General features: G+C 40.8%; 1 protein-coding gene across 4 annotated transcripts in view; it reads right to left on the bottom strand.

Moving 5' to 3' along the window:
• FRY (FRY microtubule binding protein) overlaps positions 1-19,617 on the bottom strand; it is a 385,515-nt gene that overhangs the window by 72,805 nt on the left and 293,093 nt on the right. For all 4 annotated transcript variants that reach the window (XM_039535002.1, XM_039535008.1, XM_039535030.1 and 1 more), the window contains 6 exons: positions 18,003-18,124; positions 10,776-10,963; positions 4,569-4,663; positions 1,911-2,518; positions 291-388; positions 26-196 (listed from right to left, as the gene is read on the bottom strand). In XM_039535002.1, coding sequence (XP_039390936.1) covers positions 26-196; positions 291-388; positions 1,911-2,518; positions 4,569-4,663; positions 10,776-10,963; positions 18,003-18,124 — 1,282 coding nt within the window. The remainder of the gene's footprint in view (positions 1-25; positions 197-290; positions 389-1,910; positions 2,519-4,568; positions 4,664-10,775; positions 10,964-18,002; positions 18,125-19,617) is intronic.

Here is a 19,617-nt window from a genome sequence, read left to right as displayed (position 1 = left end):
TGGAAAACTGGTTTTAAAAACTTACCTCAGCCAAATATGTAACCATACTCAGGGTAATGTCAGCGAATGCTTCATGGAGGTAACGGCAAACAACATTTACCCAGGTAGCACAGTCTCTTGTATAGCTGTGAGTTTTATAAAGGGTCATTACATGTGCAAGATTTGATAGCTTGGGGTTCTTTTCTTCCAAACAAACCTAATTAAATATGAATGTCACATTATGTTAAGAACAAGTAAAAAACATTCACAAGACTTAATATGATGTACAATGTACTAAATACGTTTCCTACCTGAGCAATTCTCTCTGCTATATCCTTACAGAACTGGTTTGGGCTATCAAAATGTTGAATTAAATGAGGCAGGAGACACAAGACATTCAGTGGGAACCCTAGTACAGAACAATATAGTACAAAGTGGATATTTGATGAGAGGAAAGAAATATTAGCTGTCTTTTAAGCAATATTTTGCTGGCAGCTATAATCACAAAAGTACATTACAGTGATGTTATATAGAATCTCAAATTGTTCAGGCCCCATATTTCACCTTAAGACTGTTATATCAGATTAAACATAAAATCTATTAAATATATGACAGTGTGATGGTGTCATTACAAAGAATGGGACTGATTCTGCAAATATTTACTATCATACAAAGTGCTTATTACCAGGTATAATCTCATGGAATTAGTAATAGTAAGCACTGTTACTAATTGTAAATGTTTGCAGGATCTGGCCCTACACCTTAGTATGCAACATTCCATTAATACTAGAGGCATTTTTTGTATAATATATACTGCTAGTATGTGGTAAGAGAAGGAGGAGGTAATAAAATAAAACGTTGGGCCTGATTCTCAGCCCCATTTCTCTACATTTTATACTGTCTGAATGCCCTCCCCCGCCCCAAAAAAGGGGGGATGGGAGTAAGATGGCTGCAACTGGCCACCTGAGAATTCCCCAAGTGAGGGGAATTCTGAATTGGTATAAAGCTAGTGGAGATGCAAAATTCAGACGTAAGCCACACAGTTCTTCCCAAAGTATGGGGGTGTTTGGATAAAATACACCACTACCCCGATATAATGCAACCCGATATAACTTGAATTCAGATATAACGCAGGAAAGCAGCACTCCGGGTGGGCAGGGCTGCGCACTCCGGCAGATCAAAGCAAGTTCGATATAACGTGGTTTCACCTATAATGCAGTAAGATATTTTGGCTCCCGAGGACAGCGTTATATCGGAGTAGAGGTGTATTCTGGTTTCAGACCTTGACTAGTGAGGATTCTCATTGCTCTGAATATAGCAGCCCCTCCCCAGCCCAGGAAAAAAGAACTCGAGGCTTTATTATAGAAATACTGACAAAACGTCATAGGCCTTGCTAGGTTCTCTAACTAGAAATGAAATGTGAAAGAATATTCCTGTACAAAAATGACATCGTTACTGCTCCCCTGAAATTGAATAGGTGTGCTGAGACCTCAGACTATCATGCTGACCAAAACTATCTCATTGTTTCCTTGTACTCCCCCTGTCTGTCTGTATCCATCTGTTGTCTCTTGTCTTATATTTAGATTGCAAGCTCTTTGGGGTAGGGGCTGTCTTTTTGTTCTTTGTTTGTACAGCACCTAACACACAGGAGTCTTGGTCCATGACTGGGGTGCTGAGGTGCTATGATATTACAAATGATAAATAATAGTAATAGCAAAGAATTTCCCTTTAGTTGTTTCTTTGGAGAGATCTGCTATCAGTATAAATATGTATTCATTTAAAAATGCATTACAATTTGCACAAACAAAAATAAATTTATATTCCATAAGGTGAATACGTATTTTTAAGGAGCATAGTGAGGTTTTCATATCAAACAAACATAAAAACAATTTCATAATCAAAATGTGAAAGACAGAAAAAATTGTCATTACCTATAATTTGAGAGGAATCCACCACAGATACTCGTGATACTGGTGTCAGCAAACTGAAGAGTTGTAACGTGAGGTCAGTGGTGGTAAGAGAAGTGAATCCTTTTAGCAACAGCTGCTGCAGCCCCAAGAAATCTGACCACTTTAGCTGTCCTTGTAACTTTTCTAACTTCTCCCTATTTTCAACTTTATCCAGTGGCAAATAAGCTAGTAGTTTATTCAGCAATCGTAAAGCCATTAGATACTCAAATTCAAAATCAGATTCCATCAAAGCTACAGCAACCCAGAAGATGGTGGCCAACAGGTTGGTTGGATTATTAATATTAGAAGGATCAGTGAGGCTGTCTTTTAGAGAGGATGAGCTCCTGGTTTTAGAGGAGAGGCCTTGCTGGGTGCATGCCTGAATTCTATCTAGTGTGGCACTGCGTGGTGGATCTGAGGATCTGTCCACAACACCAAACTTTTTGGGTACAGAAAAGCTCCTCTGGTGTCTGCTTCGTTCAGCAGTGGCTGTGTTACCACTTACAGCCCCAGGATTCACGTTCAGCTGGCCCGTACTCTTCCGATTTGCAGTCAGTTTAGTGCTTGATGTTAAGTCTGGTGATGATGAACTAAGCAAAAAATAAATAAATAAAAATAAAAAATGGGATTTTATTATATCACAAACCAGAAATGTAGAAAATAAATACAAATAAAAAGGAAGTAAACCAAGAATTTATCAAAAGATAAACAGTAAAAAAAAAAAGTACCCTCCCACAGATTTCTCCATTATTATTTATATCACCTAGAGACCCCAACTGAGAACATGGCCATATTGTGATAGGCACTGCACAAACACAGAGTAAGAAACAGACTTTGTCCTGAAGAGTTTACAATCTAAATAGACAAGAAAGAATGTAGGGGGAAGGACAAACGAGGGGTGAAGTGACTTGCTGAAAGTCATGCTCTGGGTCAGTGGTAGTGCTGGGATTAGCACTCAGGTCTCCTGAATCTCATTACCCTATCCACTGGACCCACTGCAGGAGTTATTTGGCATAAGTCACACTAGTGGAATTACTGGCAAATTGACCCTGTGGAGGGAGGAGTATTGGCCACCTTGGGAGAATGTATGCAGCCAGACCAATGGTTGGTAAGCAGAACCTTAGAGATGTTGCATTATCCCTACAGAGGGCTGTCATGGAGCTATCAGGGCTCCCCTTAGAAGTACTGTTCCCTTAGGATCCATGGTGCTACCCTAGCCTCCTTTCAGGGAGGCACACTGGAGACTTAGCTCGAGTTTCAAAAAGAGTTACAACTTCCACATGGATTACCATTTGGAATTCCATGCAGCCCTTATTAACTATTTATATTCTAATAGCACCCACAGTGTTTAGGTATTGTTCAAAGACAACAGTGAGACACAGTCTCTGTTCCAAAAAGCTTGTAACCTAACAATTTACAGTTCCAAGGGAAGCTTGCTGTACAGAACAGCTACTTCCCAGCTCCCTCAAGTCTCACCTCTGAAATGCTCTACTTACAAAACTGCAGAACCCCTACTCTATGGTATTCTCGCAGAGAGGCTTACACAGTCACTAGGGGCAGGAGAGAGAATGGTGTTATCCCCTTCCTTCCACAATTTGGGGGCATTTCTGTTTCATTTTGCTCCCTTCTGAACTGTGTAGTCAAGAGGAACATGTGGTCCTTGGTTTGGAATATAAAATACTATAATATATTGTAACAGCACCAACCTGGGAATTTTACCCACAAACTTTTATGTTGCCTGAAAAGCTTTAGAATTTAAGGAGATCCCTCCAGCGGCACACCCAGCTCCTACTACTGCTAACTGACATCACAGACAGACATTAGCCTCCCCTTGGTGCACAGATCTGTCACTGGTTGTGCTTTAGAAAGAGGAAGGTTTGCCATACTCTCAACCTTGGAGGGCCCCCTATGAGTTCAACGATGCACAGCTGAGAAGGGCTGGAGGTGAGAACAAGAGCAGGGGGGTGCATACTGTTGAACATCCTCAAACCTGAAAGGAAATCTGTGTGTGGCCTTTTTTCATATTGTGGAACCCCTTTTCATAGGAGGCTTCACAGACATCTGCTTATGGAGGTTGTCAAGGAAGGGGAAACATAAAGCAAGTGCAGAGGCATTGGGCCTCCTGAGGACCCATTGGGATATCTAAGTTCTGAAGACAGAATCCCCTATTTGTTCCACAAAGGGGATAAATCCTGCCCATTCATGCAGTGATTTGGGAAATATTTAATTAGGGGAACCATGAGTTTTCTCACAGCAGGGAGTGATCTGTACCCCCATTGCAATATTCTAAGCAAAGTAAATGTTGTTTCCTATACATCTTTTCAAGACTATGTTAGATACAAAAACAGAATGTGGAATCCTAATGTTATTTGTTTAAAGAGGATGACAAATGTACTGTAGACGGCTGAAAGGAAGAAAGAAAATCTATAACAGGCTAGGAGGCTCCACAAGTTTATCAATATTTATTTCAATAGTTGCCAAATTGGGTGCAGATGCACTCTTAGGCTCGTTCTGTAAATGTATTTTGAGCAAGATCAGTTATATCAAAACCATTTTATGCAATTCAGATTGCAGAACATTGTATTGCTTCATAAGATTTATATGGGAAAAGATTATGTGATTAAGGGAACAGACTCTTACCGAGATAATACAGTCAAGAGATCACTGTTCTTCAAACAATCAGACAGATTATCCACAGTAGCCTCCAAGGTAAGTAGTGCTTCCATTACATAACCCTGTCAAATACATAGTCAGCCATTTTAGCAAAAACAATCACCAGTAAGTCAGTAACAGAAACCGTTCTGTACTGAAGCATCTTATTGAAAACAGAACACAACACTAATCATAGTAAAAAAAACCCAGAGCCATTACATTGCACATTGAAACATTAATGCACATTTTATTTTCTGTCTCTCTGAATGATCTGTGAAGGAGAGAGTATACTTAAGGAGATCAGTTATCTCATCAGGGGATGATGCACAATAGGATACTGAGCCTTTTGCCTCCGTGTCACTGGTTCAAATTCTGCAGAGGCAGTTGGGACAGAATATTATTGTCACCTTGAGGCTATTTGATGGTCTGTGTGGAATATGTTGGTGATCTCAGTCCATTTCCTAATGGAAGTGAATAGTGTCAAGTTTATAAAAATAACACTAACAAGAATGCTATGGTTGTAGAAACCTCAGGAGAGAAGTCAAAGATCGAACAGCCATAGAGACCAAACTACTGCTCCATCAATAAAGGGGGGCATTTAGATCAGGGTATGTGTTTGTTGGTTTTGATTTTGTTGCTATGCTCTAGCAGATAAAGTACAAGGTGGGGTACAACAATGGTGTCAGCTACAACAACCAAACCACAGTAGGGAACAGGCTCCTTAAACACCTATCTATATAAGGCAGGGGTGGGCAAACTTTTTGGCATGAGGGCCACATCTGGATATGGAAATTGTATGGTGGGCCATGAATGCCCACAGTTCCTGGCTACTGGGAGCTGCAGGGGTGGCGCTTGGGTCAAGGGCAGAATGCAGAGCCCTCTGTCTGCCCCTATGCATAGGAGCTGGATGGGGGACATGCTGCTGCTTCCAGGAACCGTGTGGCGCCCCAGCACGTGCAGAGCAGGGCAAGCCCAGACCCCACTCCCTGTTAGGAGTTCGAGGGCTGGATTAAAATGTCTGAAGGGCTGGATGTGGCCCCCGGGCCTTAGTTTGCCCACCCCGAAGTAAGGTGTAGGGAAAAAATGTTGCATAATCATGGATGACTTCAGTCTGAGTGACATATGCTGCAGGTCTCATGCTGCCAGTAATAAAACATCATTGGTATTTCTAAAACTTACATATAACAATCTGCTAACTCAAAAAGAATTGCATTCTGCATAGATGAATTCTATAGTAGAACTGATAATGACAGGTGAAATAATCACAGAACTAAAAATCAGTGGCTGGTTAGGTTCAAGTGACCCTGACTTGATTACATTTTTCATGGGTAAGCAAAATAAAGCCCCAACCAGTAATGTATATTCTTGTTGCTTTTAAAGAACCAATTTAGCAAATATAAAAACAATCATGAGTCAAATCAGACGTGAGAAAGAATTCAAACAGAAAATAAGTGAATGATAAATGGGAACTATTTAAGAACATTTTACTAGAAGCACAAAAAGCCACAATCCCACAATTGAGAAAGAAGGCTATGCTGGTTAAAGGACCAGCCTGACTTATAGGAGGGAAAAATGGAAAAAAGGGAAAGTTGATATCAATGAATATAAGCTAGGAGGAGGGAATGGTAGAATATTAATAAGGAAAGCAAATAGACACTGGAGAAACCAATGGACAACAGAGCTAAGGACTAGAAGAAAAAGTATATTAGAACAAAAGGAATCCAAACACTGGTATTGGTCCATTACTAGATGAAGATGGTAGAATGGTCTATAATAATGCAGAAAGGGCAGAACTGTTCAATAAATATTTCTGTTCTATGTTTGGGAAAAAGCCAGATGATGTAGTTGTATCATATGATGATGAAATACTTTCCATTCCAATTCTAAGTTAGGAGGATATTAAAACAGCAGCTAATAAAGACAGACATTTTAAAATCAGCAGGTATGGATAATTTTCATCCCAGAATTTTAAGAGAGCTGGCCAAGGAGCTCTGTGGACTGTTAATGTTGATTTTCAAGAGGTCTTGGAATACTGGGGAAGTTTCAGAGGACTGGAAAAAAGTTAATGTTATGCTAATATTTAAAAAGGGTAAAGGGACTGACCTGGGTAATTATAGGCTATCATTCTGACATCAATCATGGGCAAAATAATGGAATGGCTGATATGGGACTCATAAAGAATTAAAGGAGGATAGTATAATTAATGCCAATCGACATGGGTTTATAGAAAACAGATCTTGTAAAACTGAGGATTTTTTTGGTGAGATTATAAATTTGATTGATAAAGGTAATGGTGTTCATTTTTTGTAAGGCATTTGAGTATGGTACCGCATGACATTTTGATTACGAAACTAGGACAATACTAATTCAACACGGGACACATTAAATTAATTAAAAACTGGCTAACTGACAGTTCTCACAAATGTAACTGTAAATGGAGAATCGTCTAGCTGGTGTGTTTCTATTAGGGTCTCACAAGGATCGGTTCATGGCCCTACAGTATTTAACATTTTTATCAAAGAGCTAGAAGAAAACAAACTCATTACTGATAAAATGTGCAGATTACACAAAGATTGTGGCAGTGTTAAATGAAGAGGACTGTTTCTGACAGATATTGCAACTTCATGCAGTATCTATAGGGGAACATATTGTATTAAGTATAAATATCACTGTGGGACATGGATTGTGATCATGTTCTACTCCAAGGGGGAAGGTTACCACAGCTCCTCCAGGAATTAAAACAGGGGAATTAAGGTGAATCACTCACACTGTAACCACCTCCAGAAAGGTAGCACACTCTGGGGAGGTTCGCATATACAGATTCACACTGGTTTCCAGAGACTAGGAAAACAAAGAAAGGGGTTTTGGCTTAAAAAGGCTGTGTTTAAACTGAGTCAGGGCCCTCTTTGTGATCCAACACACACACAGGATCTTCTGCCCAAGAGCCTCAGCCCTTGTGGAAGGATTGGAAAGAATTTGGCCTACAAGAGCCCCGTAAGACTGATGGATGATCTCTGGTAAGATTTTAGCATAGTAACTTTTATTGTTTTATATGTTTTCTCTGTAATGCTTTTGCTCGCTTAGAAAGAGTTTTGTGGTATCTTGTAACTGCTGGCAATACACTGTCCATGGTCCTTGGACAGAAAGAAAAGCCCAGGCACTGGCCTTTAGAAAGACTGGCTTGCTGGGCATATCGCAATGTAAGATAGTGAGCTGTGCAGTCTTAAAACCCTGGTCAGGAGGGAGAGAGATGCAGCTCTCTATTATATTTATTAATACAACATCTCCACCCAAGAGAGGTGATGGCTGGGAGCTCTCGAGGGACCATGGAGAGGCAATACAGATGCAGTTACCCTGAAACTGTGACACAGATCTCTAGTACAAAGTGATCTGACTGTGTGGTATGCTGGATACACACAAGCAATATGCTTTCCATACCCCAAATGCAAAATCATATATCTAGTCTATGATTCAGGAGGAGGAACTCTATTCTGGGAAGCAGTGACTGTGAAAAAGACTTCGGAGTCATTGTGAATAATCAGCTAAACACAAGCACCCTGTATGATGCTGTGGCCAAAAGTGAACCTTGGCTGTATAAACAGAGGAATATAAAGTAGGAGTAGAGGGGTTATATTACCTCTGTATTTGGCCCTGGTGAGACTGCTACTGGAACACTGTGTCCAGTTCTGCTGTCCACAATTCAAGAAGGATGTTGATAAATTTTAGAGGGTTCAGAGAAGAGCCATGAGAATGATCAGATATTGAAAAACATGCCCTACAGTGAAAGACTCAAGGAGGTCAATCTGTTTATCTTTGCAAAGAGAAAGTTAAGGGGTGATTTGACCATAGTCTATAAGTACCTACACAGGGAACAGAAATTTGATAATAGAGAGCTCTTTAATCTAGCAGACAAAGGTATAACAAGATCCAGTGACTGAAAGTTGATGCTAGACAAATTCACAGTGGAAATAAGGTGCACATTTTTAACAGGGAGGTTAATTAACTATTTAAATAATTTACCGAGGTGTGTGATGGATTTCCCATCACTGGAAAATTTACATCAAGATTGGATGTGTTTCTAAAAGATACGCTCCAGTTCAACCACTGCTATTGGACTTGAAGCAGTTATTTATTCAGGGAAGTCCTATGACTTATTTTATGCAGGAGGTCAGATTAGATGATCATAGTGGTCCCATCTGTTCTTAAAATTTATTAATTTGTTAATCTATTTTTATTCCTTTTCATTCCTTTCCTTGGTGTTTGCTCCATCTTTCATTTTTCTCTCTTATCTTCCACTCACTAGAAGAATGCATGCTGCTCGAAGGGGTGGTGGCATATATCCATGGGTGGTTCCATGGTGCCAGTCTGCATGGTTTTCTCCTGGATGGGCTGGTTGGCACAGAGAAGAGACTCTTAGCTAGCAGCCTCTAGATCTGTATATGAGTATTCTTGCAGCCCGATTTATTTCTGGTGGAGAAGAGTAACAAAATGCTCCCATGCCACTTTGCCTGCAGCTAGGGTTGCCAACTTTCTAATTGCACAAAACTGAGCACTCTTGCCCGGCCCCCTGCCCCAAGGCCCCACGCCTACTCACTCCATTCCACACTCCCTCCGTCGCTCACTCTCCCCATCCTCACTCACTTTCACCAGGCTGCGGCAGAGGGCTGGGGTGTGGGAGGGGTAAGGGCTCCGGCTGGGCTTGCAGGCTCTGGAGTGGGGCTGGGGATGAGGGGTTTGGGGTGCAGGAGGGGGATCCGGGCTGGGACCAAGGGGTTTGGAGTGCGGGAGGGGGCCCAGGGCTGGGGCAGGGGGTTGGGGTGCGGGAGGAGGTATGGGGTGCAGGCTCCGGGAGGGAGTTTGGAGGCGGGAGGTGGCAGGGGGCTGGGGTGCAGGAGGGGGTGAGGGTTGTGAGCTCTGAGAGGGAGTTTGGATGTGGAAGGGGGCTCAGGGCTGGGACAGTGGTTGGAGTGCTGGAGGGGGTTCAGGGTGCATGCTCTGGCTGGGCGGTGCTTACCTCAGATGGCTCCTAGAAGCAGCCAACATGTCTGGTTCCTAGGTGGAGAGGCTGGGGGCTCTGCACACTGCTCATACTTTCATGTGCTGCCCCCACAGCTCTCACTGGCTGTAGTTCATGGCCACGGGAGCTGTGGCGCTGGTGCTCGAGGCAGGGACAGTGCACGGAGCCGCCTGGCCGCCCCTGCGCCTGGGAGCCAGACATGCCAGCTGCTTCTGGGAGCCAGGACAGACAGGGGTCCTGACATAGCCCCGTTGCACTGTTGACTGGACTTTTAGTGGCCTGGTCAGCGGTGCTGACCGAAGCAGCCAGGATCCCTTTTTGACTGGGTGCTCTGGTTGAAAACCGGACACCTAGCAACCCTACCTGCAGCCAGAAGAGACTTTTGCAGCAGGGAGCACGGCAGATTCAGGGTCATGCAGCTTTCCCATATCTATTACTACTTACAATCCCTTGTCGAGTCTGCATCTTAGGTTAAGAAACACTACACCATGGTTTGTTTTCAAACAGAACAGCTGCATCATAATGGTGTGAGCTTGTTAAAACAATATGTTCTTTCTAGTGTTTATTTATTTTCCTTAAAAAGAGAGGGCCAAAGCAGTTTGTTTTTAATTTTATTTTTACTCTCCATAGCTCATAGTACTCTTTACTAAGATTAAAAACCTTAATGATTTCATCTTTTAGCATATGGCAAATATAAATACTCCCACCAATCCATCCAGTGGGCCAAAACCTGCAGACCTTAATCAAGCAACATTCCTAATTGCTTTAATGTTGAATATTACTCAGTAATGGACAATGGAATTTGGCCCAGTGTTTGCAATTTAACTGCTTTTGTAAAGGCAGCAGCAGAAGCTGAAAGTGCTGCTTCTGTGAACCCCACTACAGTTGGCTGTTTAAAATTTGTAAAATCTCACAATGGGGTGATACATTTTGAAACAAATTAGACTTTTATTTTTCAGGGCTCAGATTCTAACATTTAGATCACGACTTTGACAGCATTTTTGTAATTTTGAAATTGTGACGAGAACACAGTTTTTCTTTTCTAAGGTCACATTCTCGCTTGCATCATAGTTTCCAAGTTTATTTCACCCTTTATAGTAAAATGAAACAAACGATACTGAACATATGCAGAATTGTGAAAACATTCTCAGGAATACAGCACTGTCACATATGTGTACCTGAATCTCATCTCCATGTTCTCCTATAACTTCCACCAATCTTGACAGAAGGTCAGACAACGCATGTGCAGAAAGAGGTTGTTTTAGCGCCCTGAATATCTGGAAAGATCGACCTGCATAATGTCTTGAAGAGCTTGCAAGAGCCGTTTGTAAAGCAACTTCACTCAGATGCTGCTCCAAATGAAAACCTAAGCAGCAAAAGAATAGTATGTTGATGTTTAAAATCTAACAAAGCAGATTTTACTGCATGATACAAAGTTACTTTACAGTTGAAACCTTTAGAGGACCAATTCCCTAGCATTTCAAAAAGTTTTGGCCATTTTTAAGGTATATTAATTTATGAAAGAACCACTAGAACCTTCTTTACAAATAAGTGAACAATTCCTATTACTGGACAATACAGTATATAAAATTGGTAGTAGTCAGCAGGTAAAGACAGTATACTGCATTCAACCTGATACCTTAATATTAAGAAATAAAATCTACACCAGGGGTAGGCAACCTATGGCACGCGTGCTGAAGGCGGCATGCGAGCTGCTTTTCAGTGGCACTCACACTGCCCAGGTCCTGGCCACCGGTCTGCGGGGCTCTGAATTTTAATTTAATTATAAATGAAGCTTCTTAAACATTTTAAAAAACCTTGTTTACTTTACATACAACAATAGTTTAGTTATATATTATAAACTTATAGAAAGAGACCTTCTAAAAACATTAAAATGTATTACTGGCATGCGAAACCTTAAATTAGAGTGACTAAATGAAGACTCGGCACACCACTTCTGAAAGGTTGCCGACCCCTGATCTACACTGAATTAAAAACAAAGGGCAGCATGGTCTAGTTGTAGTGAATAGAGCTGCATGGGAACTTGTAGTTGTATGATTTCAAAATTTCTTCCATTCCAGAACAGAACAAAACCAAAAGATTTCAAAATTTCCCATGAATTGAAATTCCGGAAAAAACTTTTTTTGGGATCAATTGAAATATTTCATTTTGACATTTGTTTCTAAATGATTAATTTGTTTCATTTGTTTCTAAATGATTAATTTCAATTTTTACTTTTTCACTTTATATTTCATAATATAAAAAACTGTGGGGAAAAGGTTGTTTTGAAAGAGAAAATTGAAACATTCCATTCTGAAAAGGTAAAAACTTTCCTTAGTGAAATGCTTTTTCTCAGGGTTTTTTTTTTTATAAATTTTTCTCAAAGGCAACGTGTTTCCACAAAAACATTTTGTTTTCAACAAATGAGCATTTCCAAACAGCGTTAGTAATGAACACATTCTAATTCATAGAATCATAGACTTTAAGGTCAGAAGGGACCAATATGATCTAGTCTGACCTCCTGCACAATGCAGGCCACAGAATCTCACCCACCCACTCCTGTATCAAACCTGTGTCTGAGTTACTGAAGTCCTCAAATCATGGTTTAAAGACTTTAAGGTACAGAGAACCTTCCAGCAAGTGACCCGTGCCCCATGCTGCAGAGGAAGGCAAAAAAACCCCAGGGCTTCTGCCAATCTGCCCTGGAGGAAAATTCCTTCCCGACCCCAAATATCAAGACCAGCTAAACCCTGAGCATGTGGGCAAGACTCACCAGCCAGACACCCAGGAAAGATTTTTCTCTGTAGTAACTCAGATCCCACCCCATCTAACATCCTATCACAAGCCATTGGGCATATTTACTGCTAGTAGTGAAAGATGAATTAATTGCCAAAATTAGGCTATCCCATTATACCATCCCCTCCATAAACTTATCAAGCTTAGTTTTGAAGTCAGATATGTCTTTTGCCCTCACTGCTCCCCTTGGAAGGCTGTTCCAGAACTTCACTCCTCTGATAGTTAGAAACCTTCATCTAATTTCAAGTCTAAACTTCCTGATAGCCAGTTTATATCCATTTGTTCTTGTGTCCACATTGGTACTGAGCTTAAATAATTCCTCTCCCTCCCTGGTATTTATTCCTCTGATATATTTATAGAGAGCAATCATATCTCCCCTCAGCCTTCTTTTGGTTAGGCTAAACAAGCCAAGCTCTTTGAGTCTCCTTTCATATGAGAGGTTTTCCATTCCTTGGATCATCCTAGTAGCCCTTCTCTGAACCTGTTTCAGTTTGAATTCATCCTTCTTAAACATGGGAGACCAGAACTGCACACAGTATTCCAGATGAGGTCTCACCAGTGCTTTTATAACGGTACAGGGGGTTGGACTAGATGACCTCCTGAGGTCCCTTCCAATCCTGATATTCTATGATTCTACTAACACCTCCTTATCTCTACTGGAAATACCTCGCCTGATGCATCCCAAGACCGCATTAGCTTTTTTCACGGCTATATCACATTGGAGGCTCATAGTCATCCTGTGATCAACCAATACTCCGAGGTCCTTCTCTTCCTTTGTTACTTCCAACTGATGCCTCCCCAGCTTATAACAATAGTTCTTGTTATTAATCCCTAAAAGCTGGACCTTGCACTTTTCACTATTAAATTTCATCCTATTACTATTACTCCAGTTTACAAGGTCATCCAGATCTTCCTGTATGATATCCCAGCCCTTCTCTGTATTGGCAATACCTCCCAGCTTTGTGTCATCTGCAAAACTTAATTAGCACATTCCCACTTTTTGTGCCAAGGTCAGTAATAAAAAGATTAAATAAAATTGGTCCCAAAACCGATCCCTGAGGAACTCCACTAGTAACCTCCCTCCAGCCTGACAATTCACCGCTGTAGTCTCCCCTTTAACCAGTTCCTTATCCACCTTTCAATTTTCATATTGATCCCCATCTTTTCCAATTTAGCTAATAATTCCCCACGTGGAACCCTATCAAATGCCTTACTGAAATCGAGGTAGATTAGAGCCACTGCATTTCCTTTGTCTAAAAAATCTGTTACCTTCTCAAAGAAGGAGATCAGGCTGGTTTGGCATGATCTACCTTTTGTAAAACCATGTTGTATTTTGTCCCAATTACCATTGACCTCAATGTCCTTGACTACTTTTTCCTTCAAATTTTTTTCCAAGACCTTGCATACTACAGATGTCAAACTGACAGGCCTGTAGTTGCCCGGATCACCTTTTTCCCCTCTTTCTTAAAGATAGGAACTATGTTAGCAATTCTCCAGTCATATGGTACAACCCCTGAGTTTACAGATTCATTAAAAATTCTTGTTAATGGGCTTGCAATTTCATGTGCCAGTTCCTTTAATATTCTTGGATGAAGATTATCTGGGCCCCCTGATTTCGTTCCATTAAGCTGTTCGAGTTTGGCTTCTACCTCGGATGTGGTAATATCTACCTCCATATCCTCATTCCTATTTGTCATCCTACCATTATCCCTAAGCTCCTCATTAACCTCATTAAAGACTGAGGCAAAGTATTTGTTTAGATATTGGGCCATGCCTAGATTATCCTTAACCTCCACTCCATCCTCAGTGTTTAATGGTCCCACTTCTTCTTTCTTTGTTTTCTTTTTATTTATATGAACCTCTTACTATTGGTTTTATAGGCTATAGAACCTTTTACTATTGGTTTTAATTCCCTTTGCAAGGTCCAACTCTACACGGCTTTTGGCCTTTCTAACTTTATCCCTACATGTTCTGACCTCAATAAGGTAGCTTTCCTTGCTGATCACTACCATCTTCCATTCCTTGTAGGTTTTCTGCTTTTTCTTAATCACCTCTCTGAGATGCTTGCTCATCCAGCTTGGTCTACAACTCCTGCCTATGAATTTTTTCCCCTTTCTTGGGATGCAGGCTTCTGATAGTTTCTGCAACTTTGACTTGAAGTAATTCCAGGCTTCCTCCACCTTTAGATCCCCAAGTTCTTCAGTCCAATACACTTCTGTAACTAATTTCCTTAATTCTTTAAAGTTAGCCCTTTTGAAATAAAAAACCCTAGTCACAGATCTATTTTTGTTTATTCTTTCATTTAGTTTAAACTGAATTAGCTCATGATCGCTCGAACCAAGGTTGTTCCCTACAACCATTTCTTCTATGAGGTCCTCACTACTCACCAAAACCAAATCTAAAATGGCATCCCCTCTTGTTGGTTCAGCAACTACTTGGTGAAGGAATCCATCAGCTATCGCATCTAGGAAAATCTGAGCCCTATTATTATTACTAGCACTTGTCCTCCAGTCTAAACCTGGGAAGTTAAAATCTCCCATGATCACACAATTCCCATTAGTATTTACTTCATTAAAAACATTAAAAAGGTCTCTATCCATATCCAAATCAGATCCCGGCGGTCTATAGCTCACCCCAAGCACTATCTCAGGAGAGGCTCTAGTAGCTTTCTTCCCCAATGTGATTTTTGCCCAGACAGACTCTGTCTTACCCATTCCATCCCTTCTTATTTCTTTACAGTCTACCTCATCATTGATATACAATGCTACTCCACCATCTTTGCCTTTATTTCTGTCTTTCCTTCAATATCTGTACTCCAGTCATGACTACTATTCCACCATGTTGCTGTTATCCACTTATCCCTATAATATCTGGTTTCACTTCCTGCACCAGTAACTCCAGTTCCTCCATTTTGTTACCTAGGCTCCTCGCATTGGTGTACAAACATCTTAATTCTTGCTGTTTGGCTTCACTCACATTCTTTACCCAATTAGGCCCAGACATTCTACTGCCAGTATCACCTATTAGAATTGTATCTACAGTACCCTTCCTCTGTATGTCCATTCTCCTACCCACGACAGTATCTTTTCTTGCTTCGTTTTCTTCCCTCTCAATGTTAAAATCCGGCATGGAGATTACCTGGACATCTCCCAACCATTTCCCCCCAACTCCTAGTTTAAAGCTCTCTTAATCAGTTGTGCCAGCCTCCATCCTAGTCTATTTCCCTCCATACTTAGGTGAAGTCCATCCTGAGAGAACAGTCCTCTGTCCATGAATACCTCCCAGTGGCCATACATCCCAAAGCCCTCCTTATAAGCACTACTGCCTGAGCCATCTGTTGATCACCATAATCTTGTCACACCTTTGTTGCCCTTCTCTAGGAACAGGCAGAATCCCACTGAAGATCACCTGAGCCTCGATTTCCTCAGGTGTCTTCCCCAGCCTGGCATAGTCTCCCTTGATACGTTCCAGCGAGAATCTAGCCGTATCATTCGTTCTCACATGAAGGACAATCAGCGGATTCTTTCCCGCTCCCGTTAGGATCCTCTTCAGCCTGAGATCCACATCCCATATCTTAGCACCAGGCAGATAGTACACTCTTCTGTTCTCTCGATCAGCTCTAGTTACAGGCCTGTCTATTCTTCTCCGTAAGGAGCCCCCAATCACGTAGACCTGCCTTTTCCTGGTGATGGTGCGATTCTCCGGTCTATCCCCTGTTCCCTCTGGCTGCAAGTCCTCTAAATTCCTATTGCAGTCCTCTGCAACCCATCCCGTATCCTCCTGGGGCTCATGTTTGGTGTCATCTCCATTGACTCGTCCCCTCTCCTTATAAGGCTAGATGCTCTTCTCTTCTTCCTTGCCTTCTCACCTTCAGCGACCACCTGCTGTGCCCCCTCTTCATTTTCCAACTCCGCAAACCTGTTCCTGAGCTCTATTGCTCCTTCACTAGCCCGTCTTTTCCTCTGCTTGGTTCGCTTAGTCACATGCTTCCACCGTCCACTTTCCTCACCCAGCAGCCTCTCCTCAGAGTTCATTGGTCCTGCTTCCATCTGCAAGTCTGAGCTTTTCCCTTCAGCCTCATAGGCCAGAACCTCAGCTGATGTAAATCATAGGATATCACGGTTGGAAGGGACCTCAGGAGGTCATCTAGTCCAACCCCCTGCTCAAAGCAGGACCAATCCCCAGACAGATTTTTGCCCCAGATCCGCTCCAACCCCCTTCTAAACTCCACCAAAGTTTCCACCTGCATCTCCAATCCTCAGATCTTTACTTCCATCAGCTCTATCAAGCAGCACTTCATGCAGACAAAACTCTTTTCAGGTACCCCCTCCAGGATCATGTACATGCTGCAGCTTCCACATCCAGTCATCTTCATTGTGTTTTCCACTGCTTGGGTCACTACAACTGCTGCCTCTGTATCTATCATAGGCTTCCCACCTAAATCCTGTAAATCTGGGAAACACAAACCAACCCAAAACACCACCACCCACAGCAAAACAAACCCCCAACAAGCACCAAGACACTGCTAGAACACTGCACATTCCCTTCAGTAACCTGTGTGTTCCTTTGCCTGCCTCTCTGAGTCTTCCCCCAAACTCCAACTCAAACTCCTAGGTTTACAGCTCTGTTTGCTGGCTCCTGTGCCGCTGCAGCTGTCTATGCCGCTGCCTGACTGGCTGGCTACCTTTATAGGACCCCCACATCTAACGAAGTGGGTATTCACCCACAAAAGCTTATGCTCCAATATATCTGTTAGCCGCAAGACTCTTTTTACAGATCCAGACTAACACGGCTACCCCTCTTATAATTGTGAAATTAAGTGAACAAAGAACATTTTGCTTGTTGGGAAGATTGCTTAATATCTCCAGTCTATTATACAAATAAGAGGTGGAGTTTTTCCCTTTTTTATCAAATAGAACAGTCAAAATCAACCATCAGTGATGATTTAGAAGAACTGATTGGACTGTGAGTGCATGCTAAAACCATCTATGATGCTATTTTTCTAGCAAGTACATAATATGATATATGTCCTACATAGGACACACAATGCTTCAGCATATGGATCTAATGAAAAAAAGATCACAGGATAAAAGTTTACTGTGGGCTAAATAAACTAAAGAAGAATATATACTTTTCACTGATCAAATGGAGCAATCTGTAGCAATCTCTTCAGGAATATAATAAAATGAAATGACAAGAGCATTAAAAGAATATGATCTTTAACTTCCTACAAAAAGAAACAAAGTTATTTAAAATTAATTTGAAAGTATTTATCTGCACTAAACATATTTGAATCCAATTAAAGTCACATAGTGTAATCAGGTTATATGAAAAGAATAACTAGAAACAAATTACAAAAACAAAATTGCTTTAAAACTTTTAACCCTACGGCAAGAAAGAAGATGTCTTGAACAAAGAAAAAATAATCATTATGAAATTATTACTTTTACAAAACAGAGGGCACTGTTGCACAAGCAAGCTCCTGTAGCAGCCATTCAGGAGCAAAGAAACTGGCATTAAAAGGCAAGTTCTCTAAGCAAACACTAGGGACTTGTCCACTAGACAGGGGTTTTAACTAAGGTACAATCATGGAAAAAAAGTTTCAGTACCTGACTTGGAATCTTTAAATACAGACACAACATGTCTCAGAAAATTAGTAAGTTGATCAGCACTCTTTGTATTCTGGTTCTTGGGTGTGATATCTTCATGGCACCAGAGTGGACCAAATGCCCTTAAAGAGAAGAAAAATGTAGCAAAATGTGTAAGTATTTCTTTGAAGCAGTTGAAACAAATGTAAGTAATTTTAAAAATGATTATACTGTACATCCAAAAAGAGACAAGCAGAACAATTTGCTGGAAAATGTGATTGAACATAAATCTATGAACAACACAACTACTACTACACTTCAACTTTACAAAGATTTCCAATTCAAAATGTACTACTGGCATAACATTATAAATGACTGCTCATTTCAGGGCGCTGCTCTACTTTCCATTTTCTAAATGTAAGGCCATCTTTTACACTGGGGAATTTTACAAAAAATAAAATAAAATAAACAAAACCCCACTGGTGCTACCTACCACTATGGGAACCATAGTATAGACAATGCTCAGGTAGCTTCTAGTGTTTTTAGTACTGCTGAAAAGAGATTTAAAAAAAGGGTTTATCCACAAGAACCTGGTCTACATTAAGGCTCCTACTGGTGATAAAAATAGTGGGCATTTTTTTGAGTAAATTTCTTAGTGTAGAGAAGGCTTAGTGGTGCTAATCTTGATGGCTACAACTCTTGCTGAAGGCCTACTCAGCATGAAACAAATGAGTTGTCAAACTGACAGATGGAGACACAGAGATTGATGAACGCTCAAACTTGCTATCTTGTTTTATGTTTAGCTTGTAAACTCCTTGGTGAAGGGACCATCTTTTTTGTTCTGTCTATGTCCAGCACTTAATATGTTGGGATCCTGGTCTATGACTGGGGTCCCTATGCATACCATAATGCAAATAAATAATAAGTATCAAAATAAGGAATAATTTTCAGTTTAAAATCACATTTACTATTGAGTACATAACTTGATTTAATCAGACGTTTGATTGGTAAAGTTCAATTTATATTACAACTTGAAGAAAATCTTATTACATGACATAATTACACAACATTACTTAATGCATCTACTGTATCAAGTTGAACAATGCTCTGTATCAAACACAAATAAAACAAAAAATGTAGCGTAATGGTTGCAAATAATTTGGGTAATGGGAATTTGCAAGAATTTTTAATGCAAATCTAGGATTTCACGCTTTTGTCCTGATGCAGGCAAAATTTCCATTAAAGTCAATAGGAGTTTTGCATAAATCAGGACTTCAAGATTTTACCATTAAGCCTGGCCTACACAAAGTTTTTATACTAGTACAGCTATTTTGGTTAGGGATGTGATCTATTACCAAAAAAAGTGGTACAGCCCTGAGTGTGGTATACATGAGTAAGCTATACCTGTATAAGTATGCAGTGTTATTGTAACTATGTCGGTCCCAGGATATTAGAGATACAAGGTGGGTGAGGTAATATATTTTATTGGACTAACTTCTGACAGGAGAGAAACAAGCTTTCGAGCTTACACAGAGCTCTTCCCCAGGTCTCTGAAGATATTACCTCACCCACCTTGTCTCTCTAAACACCAGTATAAACACATTTACAACAGTGTAACTGTATCCACCCTAGGGAA

Source organism: Mauremys reevesii, linkage group 1 (assembly GCF_016161935.1).
Source record: "Mauremys reevesii isolate NIE-2019 linkage group 1, ASM1616193v1, whole genome shotgun sequence".
NCBI lineage: Eukaryota > Metazoa > Chordata > Testudines > Geoemydidae > Mauremys > Mauremys reevesii.
This window is presented reverse-complemented; position numbering and strand designations above follow the sequence as displayed.